The following is a 22226-nucleotide window of genomic DNA, read 5'->3' as shown; positions in this document are numbered from 1 at the left end:
TATTGTTACTCCAGTGTTTTGAAGTAAAAAATTATTACAGTGTTAAATAGTGCTTGGATAGTATTTTATTAAGTTTATTCGAACTCTCATTAAGTACTGTTACTTAGTTTACAGAGATTCTTTTCCAATATCCTATAAAAGTAACCAGAACAGTAATCAGACCAAAAGTGAAATCAGTATGTCAGATATTCAAACCTGTAGTGTAGGGTTATTTAAAAAATCTGACTGTTTCCAAACAACCTACACACCCTCAAAAAAGTTACAACCGGTATCAGAACTGAGTGAGGAAGAAAAAGATTTGATCCACTTACGATCTGGAATTAATCTGTGTGAATTTAAGAATATATGTTCACACCACAGCTACTACTTTTTAAATGTTTTTGAAAAGTATCAAACAACATGTGTAGACCCACTAAAAAAACACAAAAAGCCCATCAAAAAATCGTTGAGAAGTGTAGGCTTGGTTCTTTCTAAACAATTACTGACAAAAAATATTAGCATAAAACCTGGACAAAAGCTTTGCTCAACATGCCGTAACTTTTGTGAGGAAAAATTAAGAGTTGAAGTCAATGAAAGTGAAACAGATGATGAAGTCATGGTTGAATTAGAATCATTGGAATCCAGAAATGAATCCCTCGTACAAACAAACATTGCTCTTGATTATTTAGGTTTAACACTGATAAAGCTTCATGGCTTGTCAGAACAAAGTAAAGGGTCTTATTTTAAAAGGAAGGTTAGCAGTATTGAAAAGACTGCAAAAAAGGCGGTTTCAAAAGCATTAAAATATGATGCACCAAGTTCTGATGATGGCGAAGAAGATAAAAGTGTGGTTGAGAAAGCAAAGGATTTTGATGTAATGATTTCTCTTATGAAAGAGAAGATTTCATCTGTTGGGAGGTCTAGAAAAATCCAGATTCTGACCTTGGCTCCAGATTCTTGGACTCGAAATAAAGTGATGAAAGAATTTAATGTAAGTGAGTACATGGTGCGACAAGCTAGAAAGCTAAAATCTGAAAAGAGTATTTTGGAAACTCCTGGTCCAAAAAAAGGTAAAACTCTTTCTGAAAATACAGTAAGACTTGTAACAGATTTTTATGAAAAGGATGAAAGTTCCAGAGTGCTACCTGGAACAAAAGACAAAGTAAGTGTTCAAAAAAAATGTGTACATGCAAAAAAAGACTCATTTTGTGTAACTTGAGAGAACTCTATTATTCTTTCAGATGGGAGAATCCCGAGGTAGAAGTAGGATTTTCAAAATTTTGTTTCTTGAGACCTAAATGGTGTATCCTTGCTGGTGCTGCAGGCACACACACTGTATGTGTATGCAGTATCCACCAGAATGTTAAACTATTACTGGATGCTGTGAAAATTGAAGAATCTTATAAAGACCTAATTAAGGTGCTTGTGTGCAACACGGAAAACCAAAACTGCATGCTACATCATTGCGACAGCTGTCCTGCAAATACTGCACTAACTGAGTACTTAACTGAAAAACTAAGTGAAGATTATGATTTAGAAGAAGAAATTGTAATCAGTCAGTGGGTTAACCCAAACAGGGCAGAAATTATCAAACAGTCTATCAGTGTTGAAGACTACATTTCTTTATTGGTTAGGTCATTGGAAAAGCTCACCCCGCACTCGTTTATAGCAAAATCCCAATCAGCAGCCTTTAAAAGATTGAAAGAAGACCCACCACCCAAAACAGCAATTATTGTGATGGATTTCAGTGAAAATTATTCCTCTGTTATACAAAATGAGATCCAAAGTTACCACTGGAATAGAGGTGGTTGTACTCTACACCTAGTTGGAGTTTTTCTAAGAAATGAGGAAAACAATGTTTTTGTTTCCAACCACTGTTTTATTAGTGATGACCAAGAACATGACACTGGTTTTGTTAACTTTGTACAAAAAGAAATTACAAAGTGGCTGTCATTACATCATACTGACATTGACTAAGTTCACTACTTTACAGATGGTTGTGCTGGGCAGTACAAAAATAGAAACAGTTTTAAAAATTTGACTGAACAGTTGAGAGACTTTAATTTGAAGGCCCAACACTCTTTTTTTGCAACAAGTCATGGGAAGTCAATTTGTGATGGCCTAGGAGGAACTATTAAAATAATTTTAAGGAAAGCCAGTCTACAGCTTTCAGACAAAGAACAAATAATGACAGCAATCGATGTGTATAAGTTTTGTGAAAAAAATATTGAGAACATTCATTTTCACTTTATTGACAAAAAAGAAGCTGATTTGCTACGGTTAAAACTAGAAAAACGTTTTTCAGCAACCCGAACCATTCCTGGAACTAGAAGTTTTCATAACTTCAAACCACTTCCAACAAACAACCTTGAAATTAGAAGGACTACAGATAGTGTAAAACCGTCCTTAGTCTCTTCTTTCCATTCTTCTTCTGATTGGGTTCGTGTTGAACCATCCATAAATTGCTATGTGGCTGCAAATTATGATGGTAACTGGTACTTTGGACTGGTAAAAACAATATTCAATGATGAAGAAGATGCAGAAATTCTATTTCTACATCCTTCAGGACCCGCTGCATCATTTTATTGGCCTGAAAGAGAAGATTCCTGCATAGTGCCTTTGGAGCACATAGTCTGTGTAGTAGACGCACCTCAATCAAGCGGCACTGGGAGAATGTATTACTTCAAAAAAGACTGTATCAAAAGAACTGAAAGTTCTTGGATGAAGTGGAAAAACAGTTTGAATCAGCATTAATGTTTATTAAAAAGACAAAATTACTCAAAAAATTCAATGTTTCAAGCAATCAGTTGGGTTATACATAAGTGTCGTAAGTAAACTATCTTCGTACATAATTCTAATGTAATCTACTATAATTAATAAACATGTTAAAAAGCCATCATTATTTTTGTTTTATCAAGTAGCCTATATGTTTAAGAGTAAATTAAAACAAATTTGAGCTTTCTATCAGGTCTGAGACTCTAGATATTGCAATTCTTATAAAACAAAACATCCGTTAAAAAAAAAAAATACATATATATTTTTTTCATAGAAAATATTAATATATTTTAATAGCATCAGTTTTATCTTCAAATACGTATAATAAATAAACTTGCTGCAAAAATTCATGATGTTATCTAAAAGAGTTTTTAAGATAAGCAAATTTAAAGTTTTGAATACAAATTAAATTGACCATTTCCGAAGGTTCAGAAAACGCAAAACATAAAAACTTTAAAAATTTATTTAAAAAAAACTGTAAGAGATACAGCAAAAAAAATTGCAGGTGTTGTCAGGATGGTATTAGAACCATTTGAGCGAAATTTCATGAAAATCTAAGGAGGTGGGTGTAAAATTTATTTTTTATTGGGTGATTTGATATGGAATGACCCAATATCTGGTCTGGCTTAACATCACTGGGCAGCAGTTGCCTCAGAGAGTGTCTGCTACAAAATTGTTTGCTCAAATAAATGTTTGTAACAAATCTACGATTTTGCTTTTAAGCCAGGATTTTTCATTCACTGTTAAACATAATTTATATGTTCTTTCTTTGATACCAATTAAGCAAATTTTTCATCGAATACGTGCCTAGTAAACTTGGCCAGGTTGGTTGATTGATTTGCGGTAAGAGACTGCTGATCAATCCCTCGATCAATACTCGTTCATCCAGAAGGAGCAACGTCCACCAGCAATGTTCCTGGCGGGGGAAAATATGTAAAAGTCAGACTCTGAAGCCAATACTGATTCCAGAGCTGAAAAAACAATTTACAGAGAAGTAAATGTACATCAAGTGGATCAGTACATAGGTTAGAGCAGACAAGTGGATTCCCAGGGCTCAGTCGTGTCAAGAGAAAACCCTCCCATATCTAGCCTCCCCCCCCCCCCGCCCCTCTCTCCGCCCACCCGATTAAGGGCGAAGACAGCAACAGAGTAAAGAATACCTTAATACCTTCTACTCCGGGGATCCAGAACAGTAAAAGAAAAAAAGGGTAAAAATGTAATGGCCCTCAGTTGGATCATCATAAATAAAACAAAATGAGAGAAATAGTTAAGGCCACATATGGGCATCTTCCAGGGCTCTGTATGCAAAGAGGGCAGGTACGCCCCCAACCATGCCATCCCCAACCCATCATATGCAAAACATTACATAGGATGATGACACCTACTAATCGACAGAGTGATATTCCTAAAATGGTAAACAGGTTGCAGCAGAAAGAGAGGCAAACTATCTAAAAGCACTTAAAACAGAGTAAAGGAGGGTGGAAGAGGTAGCAGACAAAGGAGGCATGGTCGAGGGTACGAGATGATGGCAACCCCAACCACCCTGCCACTGCGATAGTTTAAAACATTATATCTGAGAATGAAAACCACTATCACAGAGAAAAAGCAGAACCAGTTCAATTGTCCAAAAGTTGTCTGCGAACAGAAGAGGCATAGATTCAGAAGACCACACTTAACATGGAGAGCCAGGAGGAGGTGGCATTCCACCAGGATATAGGCAACTGTCAGTTAGGTTCCAAAAGCACAATGCAGGGGTGACTCATCACGTGAAATTGAACTGTGGGTTACTCTGTTATGACCAATGCAGAGGCGACACATAGTGCTGGATTCTTTCCGGGAGGATAGGCACCATGCAGCAGCGGTCTCCTCGATATCGCAGAGCCCTATTAGAGGGCGCAGGATTGTCAAAGCGAATGGGGGGCGAGTAGTCGCTTCTCTGCCCAAATGGTCTGCTAGTTCATTTTCCAGGATACCCACATGACTCGGGGCCCAGAAAAAAACAACTGAGCAGGCTGCATGATTAAGTTAAGAGAGAAGGTGGTGAATAGCAGGGACCACAGAGTCACAAATGTAACAATGGTCAATAGCCTACAGACTGCTAATTGAGCCACTAAATACTAAAATGCGGTCAACAGAGGGCCGTTTAATAAAATGGAGGGCTGTGTTAATGGCCATCAGCTCCACTGTAAAAACACTGGATGTTCTCAGCAACTAGAGGTGTTACTGACATGTGGGAGGAGTAAAAATATATCCCAGACTATCCATGGTTTTAGGGCTGACAGTGTACTAGACAGTAGCACCCTGATGCTCCTGAAGGACTGAAAGGAACAGATGTTGAAAGGTCATGAGGGTGATACACCTTAGGTCCTCTAAATAGACTGGTTCTGATTTGTGTCCCAGGTACTGACCAAAGGGCCATGTGTGAAAAAAAATTAGGGGAGTACTTTCTAAGAAGGGTAGGCGGAGCTTCTTGCAGAGGGCTCTGAGGCACATTTTGATCGGTACTTCCACTTAGGGAGGGACAATCATGAAATTGTCGAACAGCAATTGCATAGGTCAGGAAGAGTTGGTACAATTGAAACTGAAGAGGCAAGATCCCCACTTTGGCAAGAAACTGCCTGTGGGACTAGTTTGGAAGACGGCAGTGGTGAGCTGAACTCCACAGTGATGCACTGGGTCTAACAATTTCGATGCTGAAGGTGCCGCAGAGCCATAAACTTGTCAAAATAATCCAAGCAAGACTGGACCAATGCCAAGAGTTGTGTGCAAGAAGCAGAGAGTGTTAAGTTTTTGCAATAAGTCAGTCTTTAGTTGACAAGCATGGGGCAGCCAAGTCATTTTCTTGTCAAGGAGTAGTCCCCAATATCAGGACTGTGCAACAATGTCCAAGAGCTGCATGCCCAAGAAGAATTCTGCATCGGGACAGACCACGGTATGATGACAAAAATGCATGACCTGTGTTTTTGCAAGAGAGAACTGGAAATCATGGGAAAAGGTCCAAGCAAAGGGCCTTCGGATGGTGTTTCAGTGATGGCATCCAGCTATGGCTACAAAGTGGAAGCAATACCAAATACAAACGCATCAATATTGAGTGTGTGGGAGACCAGAGGTCCGACCAAGGTCACTAGCCATTGATGGCAATGAGAACGAGTGTAAAACTCACACGGAGCCCTACAGTATATCCTGCACTTGGACTACTGGAGAGCTGAATGAAGTATCAACTCTAACCTGGAACAACTAGTGGCACAAAAATTGACAAATCAAGATGGGTGGCTAAGTAAAATGTGATAGCAGCAGGTGGGGGTGTATGCCTTACATAGATAAAAAAAGACTGCAATGACGTGTTGGCATTTAAAAAAAGCCTGTTGGATTGCTGTTTCCAACCATACCAGACGTCTATGATTGTCCCTCCCAGTATCCACACTGACAGGGAAGCAAAAGGTCATAAGGTTTGAGTACTCAGTATAACTCTGGGCAACTAGCCTTTCAAGCAGTCTGCAGAGCACATTGGTAAACCTAATTAGCCAGTAACTGTCAATGGATGTTGAGTTATTGTCCTGAGTAAGGATTTGAACGAGGATACTATGAGCCAAATACACTTAAGGCTGAGGAGATAGAGCCATTGAGTAACAGTCAGATAATGTATCATCCGAATGGAAATGCCGTCAGTGCCCGGGGTTATATCATGAGGGGAGGCAAGAGCCTGAAGCAGTTCGCTGTCCGGACAGTGACTGGTTCATTATATAATTTGGCATGCAGAGGGACAAAGGAGAGGGGGCTGTCTTCAATATGTCACTTATGCATCCAGAAGGCAGCCGCATAAGAAACAGACACTGACACTGTTGCAAAGTGGATTGTGAGGTGTTAGTCAAGAGCCAACATGTTCATACAGAGACCTCTCAAAGGAAGAGGCCCAGTGCAGTTGTGGATCTTTGGCAGCCCCAGAAGCCCAGGAAGGATGGCCCACACCTGGAATGAAGAGGCGTACATTCCCAGGGAGGAGACACAGTGCTAGACAGTGAGCATTACGACAAAACTGCTTAAAGGTGATAAGGTTGTTCTGTGAAGGATGTCGCTTGAAACATGCAGAACTCTTCAGCAATCCTGAACAGCTATTGCAATGTCTTCAGTCCACCATGGTAAGAGGCGGCAATGAAGGGGACCTGTAGAATGGGGAATGTCAGTTCCAGCGGCGTGAGCCATAGCATTGGAGAGATCTCTCACAACCTCGTTAATGCTATCTGACTGAGAGGATCAAAGGTAACAGCAGAGGCATACATTTGTCAGTTAGTTCTTTGATGCACACAACATGGTAGTCGGTCCATCTGGCGGTGTCAATGAAGTGACAGGACAATTGGAAAGTGGTACTGTCACAAAGATCGTCATTTAGTGACCAATGTACTGAATCCATGAGATTGAGGGAAGAGATCTATAGCTCAGAAGGTGCCTTGGGCAACCCTAAGGTGGGTAGGAGTGCCATCATTGAGGAGGCACAGATGATGATTGGTAAGAAACTGGTTAGTTAGAAGGCCCCTACCAGATGAAGTGATACCCCCCCCCCCCCCCCCATAGGGACTGGTAAGCATTGATGTCCTCAAGTAGGAGAAAAGGGAGCAGGGGGTGGGGGAGGGGGGGTACTACTGAGCTAAGGTGGTCAACTCACCTTAAGTAAGTTGCCTGCCAGAAGTGAATAAAAATTGTGAATGGTGATCCCGGGTTTGCATCTGCACTGTTATTACTTCCAGCATAATACAAAGGGGAATCCACTCTCTGACATCTGTGTGAACCAATGTACAAAACCCTCCAGATATCCTTTCAGGCCCAGCCCAGGATCACAGACTGCATGACAACCACAGAGCTTTGGGAAATGGTAATCGATGAAGTATATTTCTTGTAGACCAAAACAAAATGAAGGAGAAGAAGAAATATAGTGTTGTAGTTGTGGCAGGTGACAGTAATATTCATTACAGTTCCACTGAATATTTATGTTATGGGTGTCAATTTAGGTGTGAAGGGTGGAGGATCACTGTCTGTTACTGATGGGAATGGAATCACATCAATGAGCATTGATTCACAATCCAACAGAATGGGTAGATCTAGCACCTCTGGGGCCAATGGAGTAACCTTGTCCCAATTCTTCTTCTTCTTCTTCTTCTTCTTCTACTTCTCCTCCTCCACCACCACCACAGCCTTTGGTGGCTGTGATTCTTGCAAGGGCCTAACTGCAACAAGCGTGGGGACAGATGAAGAGCGAGCAACCCTGGGACCCACAGACTGTGCTTCCTTCTGCCATTGACTGACATCGGGCCTCTGATCTGTGAGTTTCCAGGATGAGGGGTCCTGAGATGGTACCCAGTCACTAGTAAATGATGGAAGAGGAAGCGCTTCATGGGTGATGGGACGAAATGTTTTATGTCTTATCTGTACACCTGGGCTTCAATTTTTTTACAGGAGGACATTCCCTTCAAAAGCTACGATAAAGGCATCTGTATCTGTTCAGTTATCTCTGGAACCTTTCTGGATGCACAGGACAAAATGTACACTTTGCTGCTCGAGCTTGTTTATAGCTCCATGTCTGTCTGAAGTGTAAGGCGATGATTCTTTGGACAATATTTAAAGAAGTGTGTGGAATAATGGTCGCTGGTATGTCACATACTTTTGTCTGCCTGAAGAGCTGTAGACTGTGCAGCAGGGAAGACTCAATAGCAATCCACTGCACATTATCCCCAATGACTCAGCTTCTCCAAATTTCTTGAATATGTTCCACAAAAAGTAACGGCTTTGTCACATTAAATGCACCCCCAGCAACTTGAGTACGTATTAGGTATTGGATAAATTGTTTTGGTTCTAGACATCTGGCTTGTGCCTATTCCCATGGGATAGCCAGGGTATGATTATAACTGTCCACATTGAAATTTCTATTACTGTCTGAAGAAATGGCCGGATCACAACAGCAATTGTTTTAGTGTAATTTAATATGTTTCATGTGCGAAACATCTTCCCTGATGGCACCTACTCCAATCGTGGGCTCTCTCCGCAGGTGCCACCCAGTCGTAGCAAAGGCTATGTGGCACAATGTCTGTTGCTAGGAGTCCTGATGCCCCAGGACAATGGGCATCTTTTTCTTTGTCATGCATGGGCAACTAGCAGCTCAAGAATCAGCAGTGTGGCCCTATGTTGTCAGTGGGTCAACCAAAAGGGTACATAAGAACATCACTATGTAAGAATGGCTAAGACGTTGCTCTGAAGCCACGGTGTATAAGTGGACAAGAAACAAAAATTCCTGGTTTTTCTGGTTAAAAATACACTTTTTCCCAGACGAAAATATGCTTTTTCTGTGTTAAGTGACAGTATACTTTTCCTCAGAGTTGTAAAATTTATCATTCCTTTGAATGGTGAAGGTTTTACTTTTGCTTTTGTCAGCTAATCATAGTTCACGTCACAGGATCTCAGCAGCCAATGACAACAGATATTCAAAGCACAGGACATATGATGTAGTCAGCCAGTGGCAAACATCACTGTTAAGTAACGCGAACACACAAATAGGAAAAACCCATGGTTTAAATTAATACACATATAGTATACCTACATGATAAGCTAAGCTTTCACAAATAATATTGGTCTTTTTGTGTGTTACTCTTTACAAACACAAATGTGCCAGTAAAATTTTAAACAATGGCATAAATGGCTGGTCTTCTGAGACCCAAATTTTTCAATATGGCTGGTCCTCAGGATACTAAGATTTGAATGAGAATCAAACGCTTAGTGATTTAAGAAATTCAGTGCACATTTTCACAGGTAACAAAATTCATCTTTCATAAAAGGAAATTTACTTTGAAAGTAACACTTCTCAAACTGCCAGTCACAATATTTCCCTTGACCTGTTAGAAGTAGGTGTGTTTGAGTAGTTGCCAGAGAGCACCACAAAACATGGGTTACTGCGCTTGTGTAGCTACGATGATGTACTCTGATCATTAATGTCTTTGATCGCATTTCTGTTTGGAATTTCATACGTACAGGGGCATCATATGACATGTGCAGCACAGCAGCATGTTGTTCGGAGGGGTCATACAGGATCATTGTACTTATGACAATTGTTTCATCATTTCCTATCCAGATAAGGAATGCAAAATAAGAAAGCAGTCCTTGGCATAATATTCTTTTCAGAACTAGACTCTACTACTATAGCCAAATATGTTGCTATCTGGTGACTTATCCTAGATTATTTTTTATTTTTATTTTTTATTCGTAGTCTGCAATGCTGTTAAGTAGCACTTCCAGTCAGGTTTACATCCACACAGCACTGCAAAAAGCTACTACGAAGGAATACAAATTTCTTGTAAAAAAAGCCACCAAAACAGATGTTTGTATACATCAGAACTAAGGACAATAAGTTTCTGATGACTTTTTCAAACTGTATAAAAAATTAACACAATTATCCGTGGAGCCAAGAAACCATATAACTGGCAGTTTTTATTCAACTTCAGAAGTAAATATAAAGCCTTGTGGGGAGTTACAATGATAAAACACAGTGTAAAGTCAAGCCTAGTGGAGGTACCAGACAAGTGTTGAGACATGTCTTGTGGTTGAAAAACATTACGTTTCGTGGATGGCAGATTTGTAAAATTCTGCTGAGGCTGTCAGTATATTTGAAACAAAACATTTTATTTATTACCACTGACCAAATTTGCCTGCTTCACCTTCAAGTGAACATTTACGTATGTTCGTAAGTATACAGCATTAAGAGTGCTTACAATATGACATAAAAGAAACAGGACATCAGAGAATATGCCAAGAGCATCAGAATTTCGTAAACCATACTGAAATGCACAATTTGGCTTAAAGTGCACACTCATATGCCCAAATTCATACTGAAGTAGGTAACTACTTGGTATTAGCTTTTCAGTGCGGTTTTCAAGATGCCAATTTCCTTGGAGAACCAGTGCTGCATTATCTTGTGTTTGGTTCTTTCTTACGATATAATGCCAGAAAATGAAAATGTGCACTTTAAAGTCAGCAAACAGTTGAACCAGCCAATAGTGTTGTCGAAGCACTTCATTTCAAATAAACTGACTGTCTTTACAGAAAAGAATATTAAAAGCCAAATTTCAAACAATGGAAACTCCAGGTAGGATTGTCAATAATGTAGGCAAAGACAGATTGCTTCTTACTGTAAAAAAGACATGTCAATTTGCAGACAGGCACAAGTAAAAGACAGCAACATAAAGTATTTGTAAATTGAAGGCAGATCACTACTATCAGCTGCAGTGGGATATTACTTACAATCAGCGACGACAAACCAAAATGTGTACCAGAACGAGATTTGAACCAGAGATCCCCTGCTTACTAGGCAGGTGTGGTAACCATTGCGCCATCCGGAACACAGCGTTATCGTAACTGCACAGACTGTCTCGGTATGCCTCATGGTCAATCCACACTCCCACTGAGCACCACCTATCTGTTGCGTCCTGCATCTGGATCTTCTACAGAGTGATCTTGTGACAAGGGGGTGGGATTGGGAGTGGCATAGGGATGGATTAGGATGTTGTGGAGGTATGGTGGGTGACAGAACACCACTTTAGGTGGGGTGGGTAGTACCTTAGGATGTGTCTCATTTCAAGTCACGATGATAGGTAATCAAAGCCCTCACTCCTCTGTGGCTGGTTCTTTAGCAAACTGACAAAAATAACATCATTGTTCTGCAAGGCAATTAAAGCTTGATTGCCAATAACTTGAAAATAAAACAAAATCATAAAACTGCAACTAATAACATATTTGTCTTTCGTAATTGTTGTTGTTGTTGTGGTCATCAATCTGAAGACTGGTTTGATGGGGCTCTCTTTGCTACTGTATCCTGTGCAAGCCTCTTCATCGCTGAATAACCAGTGCAACCTACATACTTCTGAATCTGCTTAAGGTATTCGTCTCTTGGTCTACTGCTACACAATTTTCACCACCCACGCTAAGTTGGTGAGCCCTCAATATCTTAGAATGTATCCTATCAAAGAAATCTTTCTTCTAGTCAGGTTGTGTAACCAAATTTCTTTTCTCCCCAGTTCTATTCAGTACTCATCATTTGTTATGTGATCTACCCATCTAATCTTCAGCCTTCTTCTGTAGCATCATATTTCAAAAGCTTCTATTCTCTTCTCGTGTAAACTTTTTATCATCCATGTTTCACTTCCATACATGACTACGTTCCGAGCAAATACTTTTAGAAAAGACTTTCTAACACTTAAATCTATACTCAGCGTTAACAAATTTCTCTTATTGAGAAATTATTTTCTTGGCATTGTTAGTCTACATTTTAAATCCTCTCTACTTCGGCCATCATCAGTTGTTTTACTGTCCAAATAGCAAAACTCATCTATTACTTTAAGTGTCTCGTTTCCTAATCTACTTCCCTCAGCTTAGCCTGATTTAATTCATCTACATTTCATTGTTATTGTTTTTTTTTTTATGTTCATCTTATATCCACCTTTGAAGACACTATACATTCCATTCAACTGCTCTTGCAAGTCATTTGCTGTCTCTGACAGAATTACAATGTTATTGGCCAACCTCAAATTTTTTATTTCTTCTCCCTGAACTTTAATTACTACTATAAATTTTTCTTTGGTTCCCTTTGAGGCTTGTTGATTGAATAACATCGGGGATAGGCTACAAACCTGTTTCACTCCCTTCTTAACCACTGCTTCCCTGCCATGCCCTTGATTCTTATAACTGCCATCTGGTTTCTGTACAAGTTGTAAATAGTCTTTCAGTCCCTGTGTTTTACCCCTGTTACCTTCAGAATTTCAAAGAGAATATTCAAGGCAACATTGTCAAAAGCATCCTCTAGTCTACAAAAGTTATAAATGTAAGTTTGCCTTTTCTTATCTTCTAAGATAAGTCATAGGGTCAGTATTGCTTTGTGTATTCCTACATTTCTCCGGAACCCAAACTGATCTTCCCCACACTCGGCTTGTACTAGTAGTTCCATTCTTCTGTAAAGAATCCATAGTAGTATTTTGCGACTATGACTTATTAAACTAATAGTTTGCTAATCTTGACACCTGTCAGCACCTGCTTTCTTTGGAATTTGGATACTACACTCTTCTTGAAGTCTGAGGGTATTTCACCTGCCTTGCACACCAGATGGAACAGTTTTGTTATGGACTGCTTTCCCAAAGCTACCAGTAGGTCTGAAAGAATATTGTCTACTCCTGGAGCCATTTCTTCACTTAGGTCTTTCAATGCTCTGTCAAATTATTCTTGCACTATCATGTCCCTCATCTAATCTTCATCTATATCTTCTCCCATTTCTATAATTTTGCCTTGAAGTTCGCCTTCCTTGTATAGACCCTGTACACATCCCTTCCACCTTTCAGCTTTCCCTTCTTTGCTTAGGAGTGGTTTTCCGCCTGAGATCTTGATATTCATACTATTCCTTCTCCTTTCTTCAAAAGCCTCTTTAATTTTCTGTAGGCCGTATCTATCTTTCCCCTAGTGAAATATGCGTCTAAATCCTTACATTTGTCCTCTAGCCATTCCTGATCAACCACGTTGCACTTCCTGTCAATCTCTCTCTCTCTCTCTCTCTCTTTTGACGTTTGTATTTCCTTCCGCCAGCTTCATTTGCTGCATTTTTATATTTCTACTTTCATCTTTAATTTCAATAACTCGTGTCACCCAAGATTTCTACTAGGCATTGTCATTTTTTCTATTTGATCCCCTGCTGCCTTCACTATTTTATCTCTCAAAGCTACCCATTCATTTTCCTAATACTTCCTTGACAACCTCTTGTTCTTTCAGCTTATACAGATCTCATCTCCTTAATTTTCTACCTTTTTGCAGTTTCTTTAGTTTTAATCTACAGTTCATAACCAATAAATTGTGGTCATGCCTTAAAATTTGAAATCTGGTTCCAAAATCTCTGTCTTACAATTATATAATAAATCTGAAACCTTTCGATGTCTCCACGTCCCTTCCATGTATTCAACCTTCTTTCATGAATCCAGTACCAAGTGTTAGTGGAGATTAAGTTATGATCTGTGAAAAACTCTATTAGGCACACTCCTCTTTCATTCCTTTTCCCCAGTCCATATTCACCTACTATTTTTCCTTCTCTTTCTTTTCCTACTATTGAATTCCAGTCCCCCATCACAATTAAATTTTCGTATGCCTTAAGTACCTGAATAACTTCTATTATTTGAGCATACATTTCTTCAATCACTTCAGCATCTGCAGAGCTAGTTGGCATGCAGCTTTGTACTACTGTGATGGGAGTGGGCTTCGTATCTATATTGGCTACATAATGCAATCACTACACTGTTCAGAATAGCTTACCCGGATTCCTATTTTCTTATTCATAATTAAACAAATCCTGCATTACATCTAACTTCAATCTATTCATTTCCTTTTTTAAATTTTCTGATCTACCTACCAGATTAAGGGATCTAACATTCCATGCTGCAATTCAAAGACAGCCAGTTTTGTTTCTCCTGATGACAACATTCTCCTGAGTAGTTCCCGCCTGAAGATCCGCATAGGGGACTGTTTTACCTCTGGAATATTTTACCCAGGAGGATGCCATCATCATTTAACCATATAGTAAAGCTGCATGTCCTCGGGAAAAATTATGGCTGTAGTTTCCCCTTACTTTCGGCCATCTGCAGTACCAGCACAGCAAGATAGTTTTGGTTTATGTTCGAAAGCCAGATCAGTTAATCATGCAGATTGTTGCCCCTGCAAATACTGAAAAGTGTGCTGCAGCTCTTCAGGAACCACATGTTTGTCTGGCCTCTCAACAGATACCCTTCTGATGTTGTTGCACATATGGTTCGGCTATCTGTATCACTCAGGTAAGCAAGCCACCCCACAAACGGCAAGGTCCATGGTTCATGCAGGTAATTATGTGAATATATTTTGATTCAATTGATAGCTCCTACCCACAGAAATCCATTTTGTTTTCATTTGACGTGAGAGCTGTAAACAAAGAGAAGACAGCAAAATCACAAAACGTAAACATGGGTCATGTGGAGGTTATCCCTCTGTACCCCTACAATTGAGACTGCTCTGTGCATGCATGAATCTGCCAGCTTGAGCATGGCAGAAAAATTTTTCTGGGTAACATCTGGCTGCTTGCTGCTACTGCTTGTACAGCTAACAGCCACACTTCAAGTGGCTGAAAGTGGGAGAAGGTGCCACTCATACGTAACTTCAGCTCTGCCTATGAGGGAGAGCTCACTGGCAACTGCTCAAATGAACCTAATGTAAACAGTTGTGAGGTCAAGCTCATCGAGAGTAGTTTGTAGTTGTGAGGTATTGCATAGTCTTCATCTTAAAGCATTTGATACATTTTACTGTTGGCAGTCAGTTTGTTGTTGAAAATGGTACATTTCCTTGGCAATTAATTTTTTTTATTTTATTGTTATTCTTTCAGTTATGTTTCATTGCTGCAGTATTACTCTATAGTAGCAGGATAAAGTAAAATTCTTTGTTAGGGTAAATCCTTATCAGTCAGAATTACAAAAATTTAACTGAAAACTACAACAATGTAAATCCACAGAATTCTGAAAAATTCCTGGGTTTTCTCGATTTTCTCTCAGATGAAAAAATTCCCAGTTTTTTCCCATATTTCCCAGTGCGTATACACCATGTGAAGCACAGTTAAAAAGACTATGCAAGTATCGTGCCCAGATGATCTTCAACACTGCACATGGTAGGTGCTATTTAATAAGTTCTTCTCCAGTCACTCCACAGTACAAAAAAATTTTTGGAATATGAAGGTCAAACCCAGAAGGGGACAAAAAATTACTTCAGCCAAAAGATGACAAATCAATAAATATTCTGAGAAAGGAAAGCAAAACATTGGGAGTAGCTGTGTCAACATCTACATCCACATCTACTTGGATACTCTGCAAATCACATTTAAGTGCCTGGCACAGGGTTCATCGAACCACCTTCACAATTCTCTATTATTCTAATCTCGTATAGCGCACACAGAAAGAATGAACACCTATATCTTTCCGCACGGGCTCTGATTTCCCTTATTTTATTGTGGTGATCGTTCCGCCCTACGTAGGTCGGTGTCAACAAAATATTTTCGCATTTGGAGGAGAAAGTTGGTGATTGGAATTTCGTGAGAAGATTCAGTCGCAACGAATAACGCCTTTCTTTTAATGATGTCTAGCCCAAATCCTGTATCATTTCTGTAACAATCTCTCCCATATTTCGTGATGATACAAAACGCACTGCCCTTCTTTGAACTTTTTCGATGTACTCTGTCAGTCCTATCTGGTAAGGATCCCACACCACGCAGCAGTATTCTAAAAGAGGACGGACAAGCGTAGTGTAGGCAGTCTCGTTAGTAGGTTTGTTACATTTCCTAAGTGTCCTACCAATAAAACGCAGCCTTCGGTTAACCTTCCCCACAACATTTTCTATGTGTTCTTTCCAATTTAAGTTGTTCGTAATTGTAATATCTAGGTATTTAGTTGAATTTACAGCTTTTAGATTAGACTGATTTATCATGTAACCGAAGTTTAACGAGTTCCTTTTCGCACTCATGTGGATGACCTCACACTTTTCGTTATTTAGGGTTAACTGCCACTTTTCGCATCATTCAGATATTTTTTTCTAAATCGTTTTGCAGTTTGTTTTGATCTTCTGATGACTTTATTAGTTGATAAATGACAGCGTCATCTGCAAACAACCGAAGACGGCTGCTCAGATTGTCGCCAAAATCGTTTATATAGATAAGGAACAGCAAAAGGCCTTTAACACTACCTTCAGGAACGCCTGAAATCACTTCTGTTTTACTCGATGACTTTCCATCAATTACAACGAACTGTGACCTCTCTGACAGGAAATCACAAATCCAGTCATATAACTGAGACGATATTCCATAAGCACGCAATTTTACTATGAGCTGCTTATGTGGTACAGTGTCAAAAGAATTCCGGAAATCCAGGAATATGGAATCGATCTGAAATCCCTTGTCAATAGCACTCAGCACTTCATGTGAATAAAGAGCTAGTTGTGTTTCACAGGAACAATGTTTTCTAAACCCATGTTAACTGTGTGTGAATAGACCATTTCCTTCGAGGTAATCCATAATATTTGAACACAATGTATGTTCTAAAATCCTGCTGCATATCGACATTAATGATATGGGCCTGTAATTTAGTGGATTATTCCTACTACCTTTCTTGAATATTGGTGTGACCTGTGCAACTTTCCAGTCTTTGGTACGGATCTTTCATCGAGCGAACGGTTGTATATGATTGTTAAGTATGGAGCTAATGCATCAGCATACTCCGAAAGGATCCTAATTGGTATACAGTCTGGACCAGAAGACTTGCTTTTATTAAGTGATTTGAGTTGCTTCACTACTCCGAGGATATTTACTTCTACGTTACTCATGTTGGCAGCTATTCTCGATTCGAATTCTGGAATATTTACTTCGTCTTCTTTTGTGAAGGCATTTTGGAAGGCTCTGTTTAGTAAGTCTGCTTTGGCAGCACTGTCTTTGATAGTATTTCCATCAAATACTGCCACCAAGAGAAAGAGAGCAACAGAAGGAATGGCATTCAAAGATGAGAAATTGCAGCACAGGAAATGACGTTGGTGCTGCAACAGCTTGGGGCCACGTGCTCAAGAAACACGTACTCATGAGAATCGTAAGCCCCTCAATGGCGTAAAACTTAAAATTCTATCTTTCAGTTGCAACTGAGGAGACTCATAAGGAAACAATCATGATTAATATTTAACAATAAAAAATGCAAGAAATGATCAGAGAAGTGGAACACAGAATTACGAAAAGCTGAACAAAAATGAAACACAAGGAAAATAACAAGATATAAAATTGGACACAGTGACAAGATTTTGAAAGTACAAGGGAAATGACTGAAAATGTGAAATTACAAGATGTAACACTAAGTGGACAAAATAAATAAATGAATGTTTTGGGTGGGGTGGGAGGTTGTGAAAGGGAGAACCTCCCCCAGTTGGCTTTGATACCTTTCCCTGTCATCTGTTATACATCTAGTACTTACTTTTCACTTTAACTCTGAGTAAGACTACATGAAACTATGTTCTGAACATGAAACTATGTGTGAACACAGTTAATGCAAAAGCAGGGACATCAAGCTAAAAATCTGTTTCGCTCACAATAATTTTCCCACATTAATTTGGAAGTTTCATGAAAAATTATTAGTAGTATGTATTATTACTTTATCATTTAGGTACATACCTTCCTGCAATGATTTTCTGAGCTAAGTGTTTGATATTTGAACCCTTGAAAGGCGGCCTGAGAGAACAAAGTTCATAAACAATACACCCAAGCGACCACACATCAGATTTTTTGCTGTATGCGCCACCCATTATAACCTCCTGAAATAAGAGAGACTAATTAGTAGCAACTACCATTTACATATGCCATAGATTAGTCTACACAGTTCACAAAATCTTCTTCAGCTGTAAGGTGAGAGAATTCACCTGTGACACTTATTCAGCCAGCAGTCTGATACTGTAATATACAAGGGAAAAATGCAGTGAAAAACATGTGTATAAAGTGGGTGATGGTACTAAATTATGTACCTGTATTTATAGCCAACTGGATAGACTTTTTTATCTATTGAATTTTATGTAACCAATTATAATATTTTTTAAACATTGATTACTTCCATTGATACATATTCATAGCCAGAACAACAAATCAAAGTCTGAAGGGGAAAAAAAATAAAAAAAATAAAATAATAATAATAATAATCCGTGTTTTTTCTATTACTTGTTTGGGAAATGAAGCCACATTGATCATCCTCTCATGTTGGATGCTTGGTACTGACAATCGGCTCTCCATGGTGGTGTGGCTGTGTACGCTAACAATATTTTCAATATTCATATCAGCGAATTAAATTTATTAATTCCCAAACACAGAAAAGAGCTTCCAACACCAGAAAGATAATTACGTCAAAGCCATGCCAAGCATTAGGAAAACTGCCTAACAGAAGTGTTGTGTCTATTTAGATTTACACTTGGCTGCTTTGGAGTAACTAAATGTAGATTAAATTTTCATTTCGGTGTGCCGAAGCTCAGATGATGGTCTTGGAAACTCTATATCCTGAACTGGAACCACCTTTATTATTGACATGGATGGAGCAAAAAAAACTGTGTGTGGTGATTTGAAAGTGCATGATTCCAGATCACAGAGGATTAATTATACACATTATGAAAGATTACAAGCATTCAGCATATGCAGATATCAATGACAAGAAAATTATTTTTGAACTTGCAAAACCACATGCCACTACAATAAACATACGTTTTTTCCTCTGTTGCTTTCCCACGCAGTGAGACTACACCATACTGAAAGAAAGAGAGAGAGAGAGAGAGAGAGAGAGAGAGAGAGAGAGAGAGAGAGAGAGAGAGAGAGAGAAGGGGGGGGAGGGGGAGGGGGGAATACCAACAGCTTCTGCAGTGGCCAAAGTAATAGAATTTGTACTGAAAAATCAATTTATCAATTATTTTGAAGATGACATGTCACAGATTATACAACATAGCTTTCAGAAAGGGAAGCCCATTGATATGGGAGTGTCTGCTCTGGTAAGAAAATAGATGAGCAAGAACCTATATCAATAACATTTACTGACTTAAGTACATCTGACTGCATATCACATTAAACCTTTTTAAGAAAGCTGAAGTGCTATGATGCTACAGGTGTTGCCCTGACAAATTTAGAAAATTGGCAACAGATTGTATCTATACAAGTGTCATGCAAACAGATGCTAGAATATAGCAACCTAAGGGAACCACTTTTAGGCCTCTCCTATTCCTAATATTTCTACATGACTTGTGCTGCAATGAGCAGATATGTTTGATTGCATTTGATACGACTTTATTATCTAGTCGATTTTAAGGTTTTGTGTTAGGCAGCAAGAATGTCCTACTACTTCTGTCGAGGGCAGTGACACATAATTTTAATTATTAACAAAAAATTAGAAACTGGACTGTTACAGACATTATCTTCATCCAGCTGGGAGTAGTACATCTTCAGTCAATATCTATATCTATATCAATACTTTGCAATCCACCCTACGGAGTATGGTACCCAATACCACTGCTAGTCATTTCCTTTCCTGTTCCACTTGTAAATAGAATGAGAAAAAAAACGACTATCTATATGTCTCCGCATGAGTCCTAATTTCTCGTATCTTATATTCATTGTCCTTGCACAAAATGTATGTTGGAGGCAATAGAAGTTTTCTGCAGTCAGCTGCAAATGCCGGTTCTCTAAATTTTCTCAATAGTGTTCCTTGAAAAGAATGTCGCATTCCCTACAGAATTCCTGTTTGAGTTCCTAAAGAATCTCTGTCACACTTGTCTAGTGTTTGAACCTACAGTTACAAGTCTAGCAGCCTGCCTCTGAATTTCTGTGTGTCTTCCATTAATATGATCTGGTACAGATCCCAAACACTTGAGAAGTACTGAAGAGTGGGTCACACTAGTGTCCCACATGCTGTCTCCTTTACAGCAGAACCACACTTTCCAAGAAGTCTCCCAATAAACCGAAGTCAACCATTAACCTTTCCTACTACAATCCTCACATGCTCGTTCCATTTCATATTGCTTCTTTGCAATGTTACTCCCAGATATTTATACGGCGTGATTGAGTCAAGCAGGACACTACTAGTGCTGTATTTGAGCATTGTGGGTTGGTTTTACCTACTCTGCTGCATTAACTTGGCTTTTTCAATATTGAGAGCTAGTTGCCATTCATCACACGAACTATAATTTTTTTCTGTGTCACCTTGTATCCTCCAACAGTCACTCAACGATGACATCTTATTGCACATCACAGCATCATCAGCAAACAACTGCAGATTGCTGCCCACCCTGCCCGCCAAATCATTTATGTATATAGAGAACAACAGTGGTCCTGTCACACTTTTCTGGGTCACTCCTGAAAATTTATTATATTCAAACTGAAATTATGTTCCAGGAGTCTGCAGCAAAACAATGTTAGGGATATTGGTCTGTAATTTTGTGGGTCCAGTATTTTGCCCTTGGAGGAGTCACTCGCACTTTTTTCCAGTTGCTTGGATCTTTGCACTGGGTGAAAGATTCACAATAAGTGCAAACTAAGTAAGGGGCCAATACCATAGAGTACTCTTTGAAAAATTGAAATGGGTTCCATCTGGGACTGGTGACTTATTTGTTTTCAACTCCTTCAGTTCCTTCTCTACAAGGGAGACTGTTATTGTAAAACGTGAACTTTCACAACTGGAAATGTCACAGTTAATAAAATGTTCCAGGCTATTATGCCATGGTTAAATGGATTTCACCTCAAAACCTAAAGTTTCGTCCCCATCTGCAGACCGATGGGGATGCTTTTTACTGTCGTGTGTGTGTGTTGGGGCTTATGGGCGCTCAACTATTACTATGTCATCCATGTCTGTTCGTTGGTCACAGGACGGTATGTTTGTACAATTCTCCTGCGTGAACAGTTTCTTGAACACGAAATTTAAAACTTCGGCTTTAGTTTCGCTATTTTCAAGTGCTACACCAGACTCGTCAACAAGTGACATGAACCCATGTAGTGATTTTACATAGGACCAGAATTTTCTCTGGTTCTTCGCCATATCTTTTTCTGAGGTATGATGGTGGTGGTAACTATATGCTTTGGGCATAGATTTTTTTCACAGATGCACGAATCTCTACTAACCTTCGCTTGTTGTCATTTGCATGTTATTTTTTGAACCAAGAGTGCAACAGCCTCAGTTTCCTCAGTAGTTTCCGAATCTCATTATTAAACCATGGTGGGTCTTTCCCATCCTTAATCCATTTATTTGGCACATAATTCTTTAGACCACAATTTACCATCTCCTTAAATTCTGCCCATAATTTCTCTAAGCCTATGTTTGGAATTAAGTGACGTCAGTACACTGTCTCAGTTAGATGCTAACAACTGCTTACCTGCTCTTTCTAGTAGAAATACTCTCCTAGCCTTCTGGGCTGACTTATTAAATTTCATAACCATAGTTGCTATAATGACATCATGATCACTAATCCCAGTTTCTATACTAACGTTGTCTATTAGGTCCGGCTTATCTGTAGCTACAAGGTCTAAACAATTTCCACTGCATTTGGGCTACTGAGCTAGCTGCTCAAGACAGTTTTCAGACAAGTTGTTCAAAAATACTTCGCATGACCGTCTTTATCTACCCTCTGCAACGAATCCATAAGACATCCCAGTATATACTCAGAAGAGTAAAGTCACCACCAACTAACAATGCATGATCTGGGTATTTACACACTACTGACCACAAACATTATTTGAATGACTCTAGAACTGACACAGCAGAATTGAGTGGCTGTTAAAAACATACAACAATTAATTTGGTTTCACCTAGAACAGTTATATGGCACTTCACTGTCACTCTCAACTTCAGCCTTAATAGAGACAATATTTTTGTCAACTGTACCGAACA

General features: G+C 39.1%; 1 protein-coding gene across 8 annotated transcripts in view; it reads right to left on the bottom strand.

Annotated features, from left to right (window-relative positions):
• The window catches only part of LOC126259533 (serine/threonine-protein kinase Nek2-like), a 73960-nt gene that overhangs the window by 16916 nt on the left and 34818 nt on the right, over positions 1 to 22226 (bottom strand). For all 8 annotated transcript variants that reach the window (XM_049956400.1, XM_049956408.1, XM_049956402.1 and 5 more), the window contains one exon: positions 17990 to 18129. In XM_049956400.1, coding sequence (XP_049812357.1) covers positions 17990 to 18129 — 140 coding nt within the window. The remainder of the gene's footprint in view (positions 1 to 17989; positions 18130 to 22226) is intronic.

Source organism: Schistocerca nitens, chromosome 5, assembly GCF_023898315.1.
Source record: "Schistocerca nitens isolate TAMUIC-IGC-003100 chromosome 5, iqSchNite1.1, whole genome shotgun sequence".
NCBI lineage: Eukaryota > Metazoa > Arthropoda > Insecta > Orthoptera > Acrididae > Schistocerca > Schistocerca nitens.
Note: the sequence above shows the minus strand (reverse complement) of the source record. Positions and strands in the feature narration are given on the sequence as shown.